The 18725-nt window shown below is 41.0% G+C and overlaps 1 protein-coding gene across 2 annotated transcripts in view; it reads right to left on the bottom strand.

Moving 5' to 3' along the window:
• LOC104678039 (laminin subunit alpha-3) overlaps window positions 1–18725 on the bottom strand; it is a 94422-nt gene that overhangs the window by 53314 nt on the left and 22383 nt on the right. For both annotated transcript variants that reach the window (XM_030926086.1, XM_010383228.2), the window contains 8 exons: window positions 17724–17804; window positions 12621–12727; window positions 8438–8488; window positions 7725–7876; window positions 3762–3872; window positions 3523–3634; window positions 3129–3296; window positions 1269–1465 (listed from right to left, as the gene is read on the bottom strand). In XM_030926086.1, coding sequence (XP_030781946.1) covers window positions 1269–1465; window positions 3129–3296; window positions 3523–3634; window positions 3762–3872; window positions 7725–7876; window positions 8438–8488; window positions 12621–12727; window positions 17724–17804 — 979 coding nt within the window. The remainder of the gene's footprint in view (window positions 1–1268; window positions 1466–3128; window positions 3297–3522; window positions 3635–3761; window positions 3873–7724; window positions 7877–8437; window positions 8489–12620; window positions 12728–17723; window positions 17805–18725) is intronic.

Here is an 18725-nt window from a genome sequence, read left to right as displayed (position 1 = left end):
CAGGCTGGAAGGCTGCCAGAGTTCAGAGGCCTATAAAGTTGGGTCCTGCTTCCTTACCTTGGCATAATCAGCAACTTCACACAGACATGGTACCATCCAAAGAGGCTTTGGGAGCTAAGCATAGAGTCATCCACTAAGACATCATTTATTTTCATTTACCAACTTCCTCCTGTTTTGGGGTCTGCCCTATGTTATTCAACTTTGATTTCACTGTTGTTTTATAACCCTACATAATCTCTCATATTTTTGTTGTTTTTAATTTTTTTTTTTTTTTTTTTTTTGAGACAGGTCTCATTCTGTTGCCTAGGCTGAAGTGCAGTGGCTCGATAATGGCTTGCCCCCAACCCACCAGTGTGTTCAAGTGATCCTTCCACCTCAGCCTCCCGAGTAGCTGAGACTACAGGCGCATGCCACTATGCCCAGCTAATTTTTTAAAACATTTTTGTAGAGACGAGGTCTCACTACCTTGCCCAGGCTGGTCTCAAACCCCTGGGCCCCAAGCAATCCTCTTGCCTCGGCCTCTCAAAGTGTTAAGATTACAAGCATAGGCCACTGCACCTGGCCTTATTGTTTTCACATACAATGTTCACTACTTGAAATATGAACTATAAGGCCGGGCACAGTGGCTATAACTGTAATCCCATCACTTTGGGAGGCTGAGGCGAGTGGATCACCTGAGGTCAGGAGTTTGAGACCAGCCTAGCCAACATGGTGAAACTCTGTCTCTCCTAAAAATACAAAAATTAGCCAGGCGTGGTGGTGCTAAATATATATATATATGAACTGCAAAATCCAGAGCTCTAAATTCTGTCATTGCAGCTTCTGTATGTGACCTGTACTTTTATTTCCTATAAAGCAGATTATGGCTTAAAATGCCTTTGCTGGTGATTATGATAATTATGTTTACATATCTGACACAAAAAGTAAATTACCAAAAACATAATATATACTTTGAATTAACTATAGCAATATTAATTTCTCATCTATTTGGCAACATTATTCCTCCAATACTCTTTCAGCCGAGGATGCAGGTGAAGCAGTTTGCACTGCTTTGTCTGTGGTTTAAGTGCAGAATCTTTTCTGGTAGCTGAAGGCTAGAAATGACTATGGTTTTGCATTTAATGCTTTGTTCCTATCTGATCTGGGTCTGAGGTGGTATAATTAGATGTACAGACAGGTGCCTGACTATGCCACTTTATTAATAATAAAGATCTCTTCTTCTCTCATCCTTATTAACGAAAGTGTGCAGCTTCAAACTGTGAACTCACCTGGATGGCTCCCAAAGCTCTCTCATTTTCTTGGTTCAAGCCATTTGCCTGCTTGGCTCGGGCAGCTGCCTCCTGCAGCCGAGCACGAAGGTCACTGAGTTTGGCTTCGTATTCATTTAAAGAATCCCGTATACTATTAGCAAGCCCGTTGTTCTCCCCCTGGTGGGTTTTCTGCCAGGTCCTTATCCGGTTCAGCACTGTAATACATCACTTCACGTTTTCTACTTGATAGAGGAGCACACTGAAGCTGGGTTATAAAGACTATGAAGGGAGAATCGAGTTTCTACTCATTTCATGGTTTTCCTTGAACTTTGGAGGGGATGGGAAAGGAAACTCACATTGACACAGACCTGCTATGTGCACTGTACATGTTGCCTCATTTAACTTCCACTGAAAAACAAAAAATTATCATTCTCATGTTTAGATAAGGAGATGGAGGCCATGAGAAATGAGATGGCTGACCCAGGGTTACATGGCCAGTCAGGCTCAGGACTTGAACTTGAGCTGACTGCAGGGGGTAAAGTGCATGCTTCTTCCACTGTGAATACTGCCTATTTACAATTAAAAGCCAAGACTCACATTAAATTTGAACAATAAAAATTTAAGCAAGAAAGCTGCTAGTATCTATATATTAACCACTGATACATCATTTTATTAAAGAATAAATACCAGTACCTGAAAAAAGTATGCACTAAACTAATATTTCTCAGTTTTGAACTAATGAGGCATTTTCTCTAGTCAAAACCTTTTGATGTATTCTGTTAATTTCTAGTATATCATTTTTTGTTTGTTTTTGTAATAGAAATTTGAACATCCCTAATCAAAAAAGCCAAAATCTGAATTGTTTCAAAATCTGACATTTTTTTAGCAATGACATGATGCCACAAATAGAAAATTCCACATCTGACCTCATGTGACAGGTTTCAGTCAAAATGCAGTCAAAAGTTTGTTTCAGAGGCTGGGCGCGGTGGCTTATGCCTGTAATCTTAGCACCTCGGGAGGCTGAGGCAGGCATATCGCTTGAGGTCAGGAGTTTGAGACCAGCCTGGCCAAAATGGTAAAACTCTGTCTCTACTAAAAATACAAAAATTAGCCAGGCATGGTGGCAGGCACCTGTAATTCCAGCCACTTCTGAGTCTGAGGCATGAGAATCGCTTGAACTCAGGAGGTGGAGGTTGCAGTGAGTTGAGATCACACCACTGCACTCCAGCCTGAGCAATGGAGTAAGACTCTGTCTTACACATACACAAACACACACAGGTTCATTTCATGCACATCATTATTAAAAATATTGTATAAAATTACCTTCAAGATATGTGTATAAGATGTAAATGAAACGTAAATAAATTTTATGTTTAGACTGGGTCCCATCTCCAAGAGGTCTCATTAAGTCTATGCAAATATTCCAAAATCCAAAAAAATCAAAAATCTGAAACACGTCTGGTCCCAAGCATTTTGGAAAGGAAAACTCAACCTGTAGTAGTGCTAATACCAATTTGTGATTCAAAAATTCAATAGTGGTGAGGTGACCATTAATAATGATGTAATGAGAAAACTGGAAAGAGGTGCATGAGCATCAGAAAAATACAGTTAAGAAGGAAAAAGAGGCAACCGTATCTAACTTTTAGAAGAACCTTCTTTTTTTTTTTTGCATGATGGTAAGCTGTTATATTCTACAGCGCCTCGTTAACCTGGGTCTCCTGGGGGCTACCGATTTTCACCACGTGATGCTCTAACAGTAATATTCACTGAAACCATGAGGCCTTCTGCCTACAATGGAGAACTCTACATTGTTCTCTATACATCGTGTTTCAAATCAATTAGAATGGACTGGATAAAAGAATTTGGGAGCATTCTTACAGAGCTGTGACTCCCTTTTATCAGCTTCTGCTTCTCTCAGGTGCTTTCCAAAGTTCCTGTTCCGCAGTTCCCTCATCATGCGCTGGGCTTCAGCCCACTCTCTGGAAAAGTCACCTGAAGGCACGTTGTTTCCCTCTCCATCTGTCCCCGAGATCTGCTTTAAGAGAACTAGGAAACATCAAGTGGTTTATTAAACTGGGAATTCTGGGCTCCAGTAGGCTACTTAAAAAAAAGAAAAAAAAAGGCAGAAACTTCTATGGAGATTTTATATTAGTTTTTTAGTACCACTATGGGATTCTTTTCATAATGTTGAAATCTTAAAGGGAATTCTTTTAGTGTACAATGAAGGTTATGCAACCAAAAAACTGTAATTGGGCTTAGTAACTCTTCTTACTGTGCACATTCCGGATGACAGTTTTAATCTTCATATCCAGTTCTTTTGCGCTTTGTATCGCCCGATTAACATTGTTGTATAATGTTTGTGCTTTTCTGGAATTTACTTGAGCCTATATGAAAAACAAATGGATTAGCAACAAATTAAGTCAATGAAGAAAGATAAAAATACTTTGAAAGCAAAAAAAAAAAAAAAAAAAAAAAAAAAAAACCCAAAGTTAAATGGACCTAACACATTACCTTTTCTTGCAAAGTCTCAAATTCCTGATTCAGACCAGTCAGTTCTCTTTCCAGGCCTTCTATTTTTGATCCATGATTTGAAATGGCAGAACGGTAGTTGAGCAACTGATTCTGGAAATAAAACACAAATGAGTGTCACTTTACAGTATAAATTAAGACTAAATCCCATCAACCTGGTCAACAGGGTTATAATTGAAGAATCAGTTGGCAAGACCATTGTCAGTTCCACACACACACAAATGTGGTTCTTTGAAATAGGTTACATAAGGAATCTATTTTCTGATGTACACTGTGATATGGCTCTAAAATAAAGTAGCAAATGTGAAAAGACAAGAGCTACTTCACTTGAATTAATGACCTAACCTTATAGAAATGAGGGCAATACTACTTACCTGATTAATTAATTTCCAGATTCCATAATAAATACAGTTTTTTTAAATCTGCAGTTAACCTGACACTAAGAGCAGTGCATATGGCTACTTGAATGAAGGAACCATTAAGAATCTATTCAAAGAATCTCATCCAACAGAACCACAGGGAACTCAGAGCTCATGTAGCTGAACAGCCTCATGTTGCAAATGAGAAAATGGAAGCCCAGAGAAGTAGGGTGACTTGTCCATGGTTGTATAGCTCATCGGTGATTGCTTCAGGACCATAATCCAGGTCCCTTGCCCCTTTTTTAGGCTAAATTGCCTCAGTACTCTTAGACTCTTAGACGCTGCTGCACATAATATCTAGAATGATGATTATTTTCAATTTTTTTGAAAAAAGAATATATTGAAAAAGTTTATAGAAAAAATGATATTATTACCTCAATAAGTATGTCAGAACCAGTGCTGGGTAAAAGAATACAGGCTTTAAATAAAGCCTAGGTCCAAACCCTAAGTCTGCCACATAATAGATGAGCCTCACTAAGCCTTGCTCTTCCATTAGTAAATTGGGGATTATCATATTTAGCTGCAAGGTTGGTTCTAGTGATAAGTGAGCTAATGTATTTTAAAATGTCATGTACACATGGGAATTTAAAACTGTTACTTCCCTTCTTATATGTAATCTTTCTTAATTTTCTTATGTTTGTGTGATATGGCAAGAAGATAGTTCTATTTTAACTTTACTACGGGGAAAGGGAGGCAAGTCATTTTATAGATTGTCATCAGAACACCTCCATAAGAGGTGGAGTGGGTAAAGCACGGCCTTTAGAATTTGATCTTGATTTGAATTCTTCTAGAACCACCATGATTTTAGGCAAGATGCTCAGCTTCTCCATGCCTGTTTAATGAGAATAACACTAGGTTCCTCATGAGGAGGTTGTGAGACTTGAGTAAAGCCCTTAGCACAGGGTGTGGCACACGGCATGTGTGCAGAACGGTGAAGGCTACAGGGCTGTGTTGACAAAATCCAAGCAACCCAGTGGCTTCCTTTTTTTTTTTCCTCAAGACATAAATGCTTTTCCCCTCCTCTTCTCCATATTAAGCCTATAAACCTTGGACTAAAATTATCCAAAAGGATAGGAAAGAGTCATTTTTCTAGAATAATCTTTTGCTATATATACTCAGCTATAGCCACTAAAATCAGTCCTCAACCCAAAAGTACTTATTAAACTTTCCCCAAAGCCTTGTTCACTGTGTCTAGACTAGAGCTGATCTCATCTACTGAATTATTTTACTTCAATGAGTGTATTCTTTCATTTCCATGATTTCCAAGTAGGTCTTTTCATATCTACCCCTTGTTGTTTGATTTCTGGTGGTTTCCCCCCTCAAATTTCCTAATTTCTTGTTCCTTCTATTGGGTGTTATTCTGCAAAGTCATTTTTAGATTGTCCTATTGTTTTCATTTTATCCAAAGTGAACTCATCTCTTGACTGCTGCTTCTGTTGAGCATCTTTCTTATTACTTCTCTGCTAACAATGTTTGCAGGCTCATTCTGGGTGGGAGTTCCCCTTTCTTTGTGCTCTCTGGGCCCTGTCTAGTGCTCTTATGCTTATCACCACCCCTACTCGAGCCTCCGACCCGTGGTCTAGGACCAGGTCTCACTTTGGCAGTTTAGGATTTGTATACCGTGGTGGCACTGAGAGGATGTAACATTCCAGCACAGATCCAGGTCTGTAGATGTGTCCCACCCCTGTAGCTTTGCTAGGCTGTCATACGGCCGTTACCCAGCGATGAGCACTGGGCAGTTTCCAGGCTGCTTTTTAGCCCCCATTCATAGGCACAGCATCCCCTATTTCCCCTCAGGGACATAGGTTCTATTACTTCTTAGGATACCCTCTCAGCCACCTTCCGTCTAAGTATACATACAGCATTCACCCAAATGGACCACATTCTGAGCTATAAAACAAACCTCAACACATTTAAAAGGATTGAAATCATAGAAAGTGTGTTCTCTGACCATGAAAGAGTTAAATTAGAAACCAGTAACAAAAGTTATCTGGAAAATCCCCCAATTTGGATATTAAACAACACATTTCTTTTTTGTTTTTGTTTTTTAAGACGGAATCTCGCTGTCACCAAGGTTGGAGTATAGCGGCACCATCTCAGTTCACTGCAACCTCTGCCTCTGGGGTTCTAGTGATTCTCCTGCCTCAGCCTCCCAAGTAGCTGGGACTACAGGCGTGTGCCAACATCCCAGCTAATTTTTGTATTTTTAGTAGAGTTGGAGTTTCACCATGTTGTCCAGGCTAGTCTCCAACTCCTGGGCTCAAGTGATCCACCCGCCTCAGCCTCCCAAAGTGCTGGGAATACAGGCATGAACCACCATGCCTGGTCAACACATTTCTAAATAACACACGGGTTACAGATACGTCACAAGGAAAATCAGAAAATCCATTGAATTGAATAAGAATGAAAACATAACATTACAAGGTCTGTGGGATACAGCTAAAGCAGTGCTTAGTGGTAAAACTGATAGGATTATATGCCTATGTTAGAATCAAGAAAGATTCTGAATCAATAAAATAAGCTTAGGAAACCAGAAAATGAATAGCAAGTTTCACGCAAAGCAAGCACAAGGAAGAAATAAAAAAAAGGATAAGAACAGAAATCAATGAAATTGAAAACAGAAAAACAATGGATAAAATCAACGAAATAAAAGGATCAACAACATTGATAATACTCTAGCCAAAATAAGAGAAAGAGATAAGATGTAAATTATCATTATCAGAAAATGAATGAGAAGGCATCTTTATAGACTTTGTAAGTGTATAAAGGATAATAAGGCAACATTATGAACAATTTTATGTCAATATATTTGGTAATTAAGATGAAATTGACACATTCTTGGAAAGGTGCAAATGACCAAATATCACTCAAGAAGAAACACATAGCCCGAATACTGTAGTCTCATATCTATTCTTTGAAAATTAAATTCACGGTTTATTTTTAAAAACCAAAACTTCCAACAAAGAAAATTTCAGGCTCACATGGCTTCACTGGAAAAATTCTATCCAACATTTAAAGAAGAGTTAATACCAATTTAACACAAACCTGTGTTTGAGTCTTCTGAATGCAAGATACTGAAATAAAGGCTCTATGAGAAAAATGCACCTGGATGTTCAGTAAGTATTGTTCACCTAGATGTGTTAGTTTTGTGTGTTCACAAAAATGACTTTCCACCAGGAAAACTCTTATCTTCATTTGGATCAGAGGAAGGAGGACTGTTGTGGGAAGTCAGGGACCCCGAATGGAGGGACTGGCTGAAGGCATGGCAGAAGAATATAATTGTGAAGATTTCATGGACACTTATTAGTACACATTGAATATCGGGGTTGTTCACCTAGATGTGTTAGTTTTGTGTGTTCACAAAAGTGATTTTCCACCAGGAAAACTCTTATCTTCATTTGGATCAGAGGAAGGAGGACAACCCCTGAGCCTTTCCAGGAGTCAACCTCCTCCTTCCTCCTTATGGAGAATCCACTCCCGCAGCATCTCCTCCCCACGTATCTACTCTCGGACGCAGGGGATTTACCCTCAGGTCCTTGGCCTGGGTCTCCACGTGCCTCATCTGCTCCAGAAGCTCCGCGCTGGCACTCAGGCCCTGCAGCTGAGACTTGACCAGGCGGAGCTGCTCGCCCATGGTGGCCAGGTCATTCAGGAGGGTCATCACACAGCTGTCGCAATCTGTAGGGGCCACAGTCAAAGGCAAATGTGCTGCGGGGGGAGCCGTGGGACTGTGAAAAGACCCCAAGTGCTATGCAGCCCAGTTGGCACACACATAGATCATCACAGGTGATAATCACAGCCCTGGTCTTCTCAGGGAGGGATGTGGATTCTGAAAAAAGGAGAGCCCTATGCACAGGGAACATTTTAGAAATGGAGATTCCATGCAACCTGTTGCTTACTTTATACATGAGGAAAATAATAATAGCCTTCAACTATGGGATGCTTGCGATTTACCAGGCATTGTGATAAGACATTTACAAGCATTTCCCTAATATCCCTATAAGGTAGGTCTAATTATCATGTTAACTTAGCAAATGATGAAACTGAGGCTTGGAGAAGCAGGGTCAGCTGCCGAAGGTCATACAGAGTGAAGCTGATTTGACCCTAAGTAGTCCTCCTTCCACCTTCTCCCACCCTTACTTTCCCAGACTGGAAACTGCATGACCCAGCATGGGGCTCACATATCTTAAACCAAACCCCACAACTTGGAAAGGAGGAGGAGGGGCTGTCTTTTCTCACCATCACATTCTTCTGCAGGGCTGCTATCTTTGGGTTCTTGGTTTATGCAGTCTGAAATCAGAAAATAACCAAAGAAGACAATGTTATTAAACTTATTCTTCATCTGCTCTTTAACGTGGTTTTCAGAAAAGCTAGTGTTGCAAGGTGCAAAAGTAATTGTGGGTTTTGCCATTACTTAAAATGGCAAACCTAATAGACATCCAACTACCCAGCATCACTAGCTCTTCCTTTTCCCTCCCTCACCCACGCCAGTGCCCAGAAGCTTTCTCATCTCCCAGCAGGCACGCTGCAGGAACTGCTTTTGTGGCCTCCCTGTTATATATTCAATTCCTTCACTACAAAGGTCAATTTGATAAAGGGCCATGTTTTCTTATCAAACCAAACCTCTCAATTATTCGCATTAGGCCTTTCTTCATTGGAGAGACTCTTGTATATTCGTGCTGCTTCTGGCATCATTCAAGAACATTGTGCAAACATTCACTGAGCAACTTTAAGCATTTACAGTGTGCCAGAGCCCCATGCTAGCTGCTGGAAATACAAAGATATCAAGACAAAATCCCTGCTGCTCTGTGACTTAACAGTCCCATGAAACACGAGGGCAGACAAGTTACAAAACAGTGTGACAGATGTGGTGATAGTGCTGGGCATGCAATGTCAGTGGGCCCATGCCACCAGCTACAGCACATATAAGCTGAGTTTGTGTGTGTGTGTGTGTGTGTGTGTGTGTGTGTGTGTGTGTGTGTGTGTTTTGGCCGGAGGGGATGGGGGAGTCTCACTCTGTTATCCAGGTTGGACCACAGTGGCGTGATGTCGGCTCACTGCAATCTCTGCCTCCCAGATTCAACCGATTCTCCTGCCTCAGCCTCCCGAGTAGCTGGGACCGCAGGCACACACCACCACACCTGGCTACTTTTTGTGTTTTTAGTAGAGACAGAGTTTCACCATATTGGCCAGGCTGGATAAGCTGAGTTTTGAGGTTCTCAGCTACAATGAAACCTGCTGGTCAACCCTGGGCATTCTTGACCCCTTCCACATGTACTCTTTTCCCCATGCCGTGCCTTCTGACATTGACATGTCCTCTCACTTCCCCCTGAACAAACTGTCTACCTTCACAACAGCAAAACTTTATGCTTAACATTTTCCTGGACAAGCTGCAAGAGGCTTTCACATCTGTTATTCTCACCTGCCAATAATATTCCACACTTTGTTGTATATACAGACATTTTAAGCCACATTTACTTTTAATTGTAAAAACTGATATAAATTAATTATGGAAAATATGGGGAAGTCAGGAAAATGAGATAAAAGCATCATCCTTGATCTTGCCACACAAAGACAATGTTCCCTTTATAAACATTTGTATACATTTTAATTTATTATATATATCATAATGGGTTCCTTTTTTAAAAAAAAGTCTTACTCGCTTTTTTTTTTTTTTTGAGACAGAGTTTCTCTTTTGTTGCCCAAGCTGGAGTGCAGTGGTGCTATCTCAGCTCACTGCAACTCTGCCTCCTGGGTTCAAGCGATTCTCCTGCCTCAGCCTCCCGAGTAGCTGGGATTACAGGCATCTGCCACCATACCTGGCTAATTTTTGTATTTTTAATAGAGATGGGGCTTCCCCATGTTGGCCAGGCTGGTCTCAAACTCCTGACCTCAGGTGATCCACCCACCTCAGCCTCCCAAAGTGCTGGGATTGCAGGCGTGAGCCACCATGCCCGGCCATTTGCTCTTATATGTACATATCGTGATATTTCTATTTCCTCAGTTAGTCTGTAAATGGCTTCTGGCCAGCAAGCATGGTCTTGCTTCCTTGACAATTTTCAACAGCACCCTGAATAGTTTATGGGGAACTAGGCTTCTCTGGATGATTTATTAGTGAAATTTTCCCAACAAGCTTGCATTTCGACCACACAAGGAATATGTCCATTATTAGTTAAAGAAAAAAAAAAAAAGAATAAAACAACAACAACAAAACTCTAACAGAAATAAGCAAGTCTCATTCATGAGCATTTTCTTCCATTTTGGGAACAAACAGTTACTCTCCTCATTTCAGGTTGCTGATTTCTGTTACTGGCGTGGGGGAAATGAGGGCTGCAGAGGCATTAGTCTGGTGAATATGCTGCAAGTGATGTTGAAGCCTCTTGAATACCTCCAGTGACAGGAGAAATCGCCTCTTTTTAAAGCAATCTGTTTCATCTTTAAACATTCGACATTTCTTCCTTAGAATGATTTAAAATAGAGCTCCCTCTTGCTTCTACTCTTTGCTCTAAGTTCTGTCCCTTATGTCTCAGAGAACAAGACCAACCCTTTCCCACACGCCAGCCTGACACACATGTCCTTTCCAGCTCTTCCTTTCACTGCCCTCGCCAGTCCTTCCTCATATGACACAGTTCCACATCTCTTCAGAGTCTTACTCTCTTTCTGAACAACTATAGCTCTTCTATTGTCTTCTAAAGATGTCACTAACTCTCACGTGAGGACTTACATGAGCAGGGTGCCATGGACCCTGGCTTTAGACACCGGAACTCAGTGAAAACAGTGCGAGCTATCTTTGGAGCCACACCACACTCTAACCTACCCTGCGCTGACTGCTGATGACAACCTTAAGCCTTTTTAAACCTCCTGCTACTAAGCCAGTTACCACTTATCACATAGCTAAACATTTATTTATTTTTTCCACTCAACTATAGGACCACACCTTTATCCTTAACATCATTTTGTCTGGTTGAATTGGCCCATCATTCCAGACTGTTGAGGCCCTTTTGAATTCTGAATGTGTCATGGGAGGCACTTACTATTGGAGAAGACCAGGGAATTTCACCCCAAAATATGGCACCCTGGTAGACTGATTATTTTAAATTGAAGGCCCTTGGAGACCAGCAGATGCCGGAAAAACTTTACTCTGATATCCACTTATCTTCCCAACATCCAGACTTGCCAAAAATGAAAACAAACTACTTCTGGTTTCTTCCATGAGTTTTCATGAACTTAACTCATATTTCAGGGAGAAAGACTGAAGTCTGTCAACACACCTGGACAGACTCTTGTCACAAACCATTGTCTGTTCTGTGGGCCCAAAAGATTTTGTCCCAGGCCTCACCGTATGTTCTCTGAGTCCATTGAGTCAGTCTAAAAATCATTTACCATTACCCTTAAAATCATCCACATTTCCACATCTCTTTCCCCTAAGAAGAAGGGTACGAAAGCATCTACACCCCACTGGGTTATTGGGTAATCATTGTCCTGTGATACTCTTGTGTTACACGCATTAAAATAAAATTGTGTATGCCTTTTCTCCTATTAATCTGCCTCTTGTCTGCTGATTTTCTGCAAACCTTCTGCAGGTGAGGGGGAAGTTTTCCCTTGGTCCCTTTACTGTTCTTCCCAACTTCGCGTCATCTGATAAATGGGTAGGCATGCTTTCCATATTTCCATCCAAATAAAAAATGTGGAGCCAAGGATGAAGTCCTGAGGCATGACAATAAATACCCCATTCTAGACTGGCATTAATCCATTTACTCTGCATTCCTTTGGGAATAGTCACTTGACCAGCTGGAATCCACACTTCCAGGTTTTAGTTCTTCAACTTGTCCGTAAGTAGAAGATGAAAGATTTTATCTAAGTGTTTGGTGTTACACTACATCAATAGCATTTTCCTGATGAATCCTATTAATATTCTGTCAAAGAAGGAAGAGGATAGTCTTCCTTTTGGGTCCAAGTTGCTCCTAATAAACCCATACTAACTCCTGCTAATTATCTTTTTCTTGATGTATAAAATCCACCCCAATCACCCACTCATATCCCAGAACATGTACTGCTGTAAGATAAAGAGTATTTCAATTTCTTAAGACACACACAGGAAAGCTGACGTGACAATATCCCTACAATATCAAAGGGAGATCTCAGCAAAATCACCAAAGTAGGATCTGAAGTTATTTTGGTTATGATCAGGTAAGTTTTCAAAACAATTCACTTTTTTTTAAAAAAAAAAGTGCATTGAAACAGGTTATTCACCAAAGCTGAAAATACTATTTAAGCATTCCCAGGGTTGTCAAAACCAGGGAACAACTTGCTGGCTGGAATTGTGTATTATGCATCCTGAAAATGTGTGCTTGGGTTCTGAGGCTGTTAAGTTGTACCAGTTTTATAAATGCAAATTAGCAGGGGTGTGGGTCAACCTTACCTCCAGTCAGGGGATCACAACTGCCCAGCTGGCCATTGCTGTTACAACTGCATGGTTGGCAGCTACCTCCGAATTTCTGGGGATTCCCGAAATATCCCGGTGCACACCTACACAAAATGTAGAGAGGAGGAGAAACACCCAAATAACTCATCGTTTATCCCAACCAATTTTCTCAATCTCTACCTCTGTGTTTGGGATACTGTAACCCATTGGGAGGAAGACTGACATAGATCTGCAAGAATGAGTATTTCTCAATACAGAGATATTTACCCTTGAATTGTCTCACAGAAATAAACTTGAAGTAAGATCCATATAATTTCTAATTTTTTGGATGAGGGAAGACTTTCTTAATATTTTTCCTTCCTTCCTTCCTTCCTTGGATGAGGGAAGACTTTCCTAACCTCCCTCCCTCCCTCCCTCCCTCCCTCCCTTCCTTCTTTCCTTCCTTCCTTCCTCTCTTTCTCTGTTGCCCAGGCTGGAGTGCAGTGGCATAATCATAGCTCACTGCAACCTCGAGCTTCTGGATTCAAGTGATCCTTCTGCCTCAGGCTCCCAAAAAACTGAGACTACAGGCACATGCCACCATTTCTGGCTAACTTTTTAATTTTTAGTAGTGATGAGGTCTTCCTATGTTGCCCAGACTGGTCTTGAACTCCTGGGCTCAAGCGATCCTTCTGCCTCAGCCTCCCAAAAAACTGGAACTACAGGTGCATGCCACCATGCCTGGCTAATTTTTTAATTTTCAGCAGAGATAAGGTCTTGCTATGTTGCCCAGACTGGTCTTGAACTCCTGGGCTCAAGTGATCCTCCCGCCTCAGTCCCTAAAGTGCTGGGATTACAGGCACAAATCACTGCACCTGACCTGCACTATGTAAAGTCTGCATAATTCATATTTGCACTAATTGCTGCCGTGCTGTATATAATGATTCTTAAACAACTGAGAACAGTTACAGCTACTACCTTTGGCCCTGAGCCTTTGTTCTTCTAGGTAGTATAGTAATGAGAACTCATTCCTGATTTACAAGTTTAAAGATCACATTTCCTTGATTCTTAGACTGTTTAAAAAAAAGTCAAATAAGCACACGTTAATTTTCCTGGAGTTGGGGTGTCAATTACAATATTTCCATTAACAAAGTTCCACTCCCCATCCAGTCACCTGCAAATTGTCATTAAACTGATGTGTGGTGTCTTATCATCAATGGACTTGATAGACTCAAGGAAATATGGTATTTACCTCATTTCCCAAAATGTAAGCACTGCATCAAAAAAAAGTAGGCAATTCCAACACACGTTACCATGTACTTCCAATATACCTCACCAATGTATTACCATGGATACACTGGTGATATAATGTAAAGGATCAGAAAGATCTGGCTGGACTCCTGCCTCCACCACTTACAAATGTGATCTTAGGCTGTTGCTGTAACCCTCTGTGCTTCAGTTTCTTTACCGGTCTCCCCACAACCCCCATGAAAATATAAGCTCCATGAAGACACAGAGTTTTGGGCTGTTTTGCTCACTGATATATCCTTAGCACCTTGCACATATTCATTCATTTGTTGAATGAATAAATGAGTGGACTAATAATACCTATTTTGCTCAATGAATATAAGAGATCATGTAATAAAGAATCTAGCATAATGTTTGCACATAACAGACTCTCAAGTGTAGCTATCATTATAAGACATGACAAAATATTCATCTTCTAATTGGCATCATTTGAAATTATTACAAGATAGCAGAAGGCCCATGTACCCCCTAATAATCAAGAAGGTAACTAGGCTGAGGTGCTTATCTAAGTCTACTAAGCAGGGTGGTCATATACTAATAATAGGGCTTTACTTTGTGACTGGCTTGGTATTCTACCTAACAGATCATACTATGCAGAAGCTCTGTGTTCTAGAATACTTTATTTTTGATGTCTTTCTTACCTACATCCAAACTTCCCAAGTAATAGGTGCATAATTACAAAGTACCTTATATTTAAATCACAGAAATATTCAGGAAGTTCGATTCTACTTCTTGCAAAGCATTACTCACTGGTTACGAGAAATAACTGGTTCTCTTATTCTCAACTTATGGTAGTGGCTAAACACAAAGGACTGAAGTAAAACTTCCCGATTTCACGAATGACACTGGTACAACAAATAAAGAGCAGAGAACTGGCTTGTCATCTGTGGCCCTGTTTGGCTGAGGGAGAAGAGGGGGTAAAAGCATGTATGGGCTAGGAAGCCTTTGCTAAACCCTCCCCCTGGCTGACTGCTCTGGTTTCTATCCAGCTAGTCTCCTGCATAATCTATATTCCTACTTTTCACCCTTAACTGTCCTTGTATTTATCATTGTGTAGTTAATCGCGAGTGCCAGGAATGATGTCTGGGTGCTGTGTCTAACCAATGAAAAGTGTTGACATCAAAATGGCATTTACCCGTGAAAAAGCTTCAAAAAAATTTTTAAAGAAATAATAGCTTGTTTTCTTGAGACATCAAATATAACAAACATCAGCTGAGAGAAGTACTGTTAATTAAAAATTTTGCCTGCCAAATGGATGTCTCACCGAGCCGGTTGCTGTTTAATGCTTCATTGTTTGTGAAGAGCCATAAAGAGGATGAAATTAGGACGCCCCTCCCAGGTGTTGGTCCCCTGTGGCTTTTAAATCTCAGAGCCTAGAATCCCTTCCCACCACCCACATCCTTCCCTTCTCGCTGGGTGGATGCACCTCCTAATTGCATCTCAACTTAGCCCAGTTCTCCCATCTCTCGCTGTTTTAATGGCATGTTTTGATGTCTGTCCACCACTGGACTGGAAAGCCCTTGAGGATGCTGTCTGTGCTGTTTGCTACTGTGCCTTCAATACTTAGCACTGTGCCAGACATATATATATATATACTAGGACCTCCATACATTTTTCATTGAAAGAATACATGAATAAGTGTGAGGCAAGTGTGAGAAATACTCCTTTTGCTGAAATGGAAAATGGAAAACAGAAGAACCTTCCATTACCATCTTTTGGCATAGAACTGGGCTCCTTAGCTGCTGCTCGGTGTCCCCAGTCTAAGGCAGTCCCCACATCCTACACGTGGCAAGCGTCTTCCAGCCCTGGGGCTTTCCTGCCTTGCTTCCCCAACCTAACCTGCCCTCCACCTCCATCTTCTGGCTCCACTGGGTTCTAGTCACTCCTTGGACCTATCGAAGTCCTACCTTATCCATAAACATTTCAGATAATCCCAGTCTAGGGTAGTTATGCCTTACTTGAAATCTGGTTGAATTCATTTTCTGGTTAAAAAAAATTAGTCAAACTCTTTTAAAGTTTAAACAAAACAACGTAAATTAAAATGATATACAATTTTTCTCTGTCAAATTGGCTTTTTTTTTTCTGTTGCCCGGACTGGAGTGCAGTGGTGTGATCATAGCAGCCTCAAACTCCTGGGCTCAAGTGGTTCTCCTACCTCAGCATCCCAAGTAGCTGGGACCACAGGCACACACCATCACACTTGGCTAATTAAAAAACAAATTATGGAGATGAGGTCTCTCTATGCTGCCCAGGTTGGTCTCTAACCCCTGGATCACATGAAATAATCTTCCACCTTGGCCTCCCAATGTGCTGGAATTACAGGTATGAGCCACCATGCTTGGTCCTAACTGGCAAATATTTAAAATATTGATCCTTTCCAATATCCATTGGGGTAGGTAGTCACTCATTCTCTTTTGCTGCTAGTAAGAATATAAACTTTTCTGGAGGTCAATTTTGCAAAAAGTATTAAAAGCGTGGAAAACCTATCCTCTGACCCAAGGAATCCACTTCTACAATTATACCTTGAGGATATGCATACGCAAATACTAAGCTGCAAGGATTTAATTTTAGTGTTGCTCTAAATGGAGAACAGTAAAAGGATCTCCAAGACCAAGAGTAGGGGATTATGGAAACCCAGCGGAAATTTTTGGTCATTGATGTGATGTTATCAGTGAATACTTATTGATATGGAAAGATATTACTAACATAGTATTAGATAAGAAAAGTCAAAACAGAAAGTAAAACACGAATCTACTTTTTTTTTAAGTTCATGCATTTAGAAATGATCTGTAGAAACATACAGCCAGCTTTTTAACAGTGGCTTTCTGTAGACAAAACGATTATGAATAGGATTGTATGTGAACGCGTTTGAGTGCACAGGGCTAGGTAGGGGTGTGGGGGGGGCTTCACTGGTTCTCTGCTCACTTGTATTTCATCATTTTATAATAAACATGTATTGATTTTATGAGAAAGTTATTTTTAATTTTAAAATATGTCAACCATATGATTCACTTTTCATACTGTTACTTTTCCAACTATGTGTGTGCTGTCTTCCCAGCTAGTTTATAAGTAACTTTTATAACTTTCTCAATACTTGGCAGTGTCCTATGCATAGTCGCTAATCATGACAATTGTCTGTGAATAACTAAAGCTTGGTTCTGCGGCCCTTGGTCATTAATTTTACACTTTCCATTCCACAACATTTATTATTTTGTTTCACAAACATTACTGAACACCTATTACGTGAACAGTAACATGCTTGGAACCAGGGATTCTGAAATAAACAAGACACAGATTGTCCTGAAAGTGTTCAAAATATAGTGTGGGAATACAGGTGTGTGTGGGGGGGGGCTATCTAGGCTAGGGCTGTGGATATGTGTGTGTATGGAAGAGTGTAGAAAGTTGTACATGTGTACAGGTAAGTAGGGATATGTTGGGGGCAGGTGTATATGGAGATACGTGGAAGGAACATGAAGAAATGGGGGTATGCAGAGATCATTGTAGAGGAGGGGTAGGTAGGGAGGTGTGGGGGTTTGAGGTACACAGGGGTGCATGTTGGGGGGATGTAGGTAAAGCTACATGTGGGTGAGTGTATGTGTTGTGCCTCATTCTCAGTTTTCTGAAACATACAAAGCAGGACAGAGAATGATGTTAATGATTTATTAGGTGAGCAGTCTTGTATTTTTCCCAAGAGACCTTTTTCCAGGCCTCAGTCAAACTCCCAGCCCCACCTCTAGCTCTGCGCCAGCGCCTGGCAGCGCCCCACCCACAGCCCTCCCCGCCCCCTCTGCAGGTGAGGGGCTCCCACCTCACCTTTCACACTGTGTTCCTGTGTACCCAGCTTTGCAGGAGCACCGCACGTCTCCCCCGTTCACCACACAGCCGGTGGCAAACCTTGAAAGAAGACAGAAAAAGGCCCCATTAAAAACACAGATCGATAGGATTTATGCTCGTTATTTTTTACCACAAAGGACTGGCTTGCATTAAGCGAACACTGAAACCCAGGGTCTGGTTACTTTTTGTGTGAAGAAAATTTTGCCCATCAAGACTTGGAGAGATAATGATGAATGATCTCAGCTGACACTGGGCAATTTTGGTGAATAAGGACTGAAGGCATTTATTTGTTCCTTGGGGAAGAGCATTTTTCCCCTTAAGACAGAGCAGAGTAACTCCCTTTGGAAGAGATGATTACAACAGCATTTTTCCAGGAATAACAAGGAAGGAGTAAAACAAGTCTAGGCAGAAAAAGAACAGAGTTCTGATTCTTAAAAAAAAAAAAAAAAAAAAAAAAAAAAAAAATGTTCTCCTTGTTGATTCTAGTTCTTCTCTATCAGACACATTGCCTTCTGGGAAGAAAAGTCAGTGGGGAGGCCAAGCCCTGGAGTCCCCTAAAGATGCACAGAGGACACTCACCTGCCTCGGCATTTCTGTGGGCACAATCATTGCTGATTCTCGCTTTTTTTTCAAACCAAGTTGTGGAATTTTGATCCCTTCTCTTTTAGCTCTAAAGTGGTGATATTTTACACTTGATCTTAGCCAAAAGGCTGAGAAGCAATAAGTGATGATATTTTAGAAGCAGCTTTAAACACACACACACATACACACACACACACACACACACACACACACACACACACACACAGAGAAAGAGACCATGAAAAAACCCTGTTGCCTTGCGAAGTATCTCCATCTGCCACTGGACATGACACTGATGACATCTGAGGGAATATTACTCCATTCGCTGGTAAGAGAATGCCTATTTAGGAAGCCTCTCAAGGCACAGTTAGACATTAGTCAGCACTATTAATATTGCGG

Source organism: Rhinopithecus roxellana, chromosome 21 (assembly GCF_007565055.1).
Source record: "Rhinopithecus roxellana isolate Shanxi Qingling chromosome 21, ASM756505v1, whole genome shotgun sequence".
NCBI lineage: Eukaryota > Metazoa > Chordata > Mammalia > Primates > Cercopithecidae > Rhinopithecus > Rhinopithecus roxellana.
Note: the sequence above shows the minus strand (reverse complement) of the source record. Positions and strands in the feature narration are given on the sequence as shown.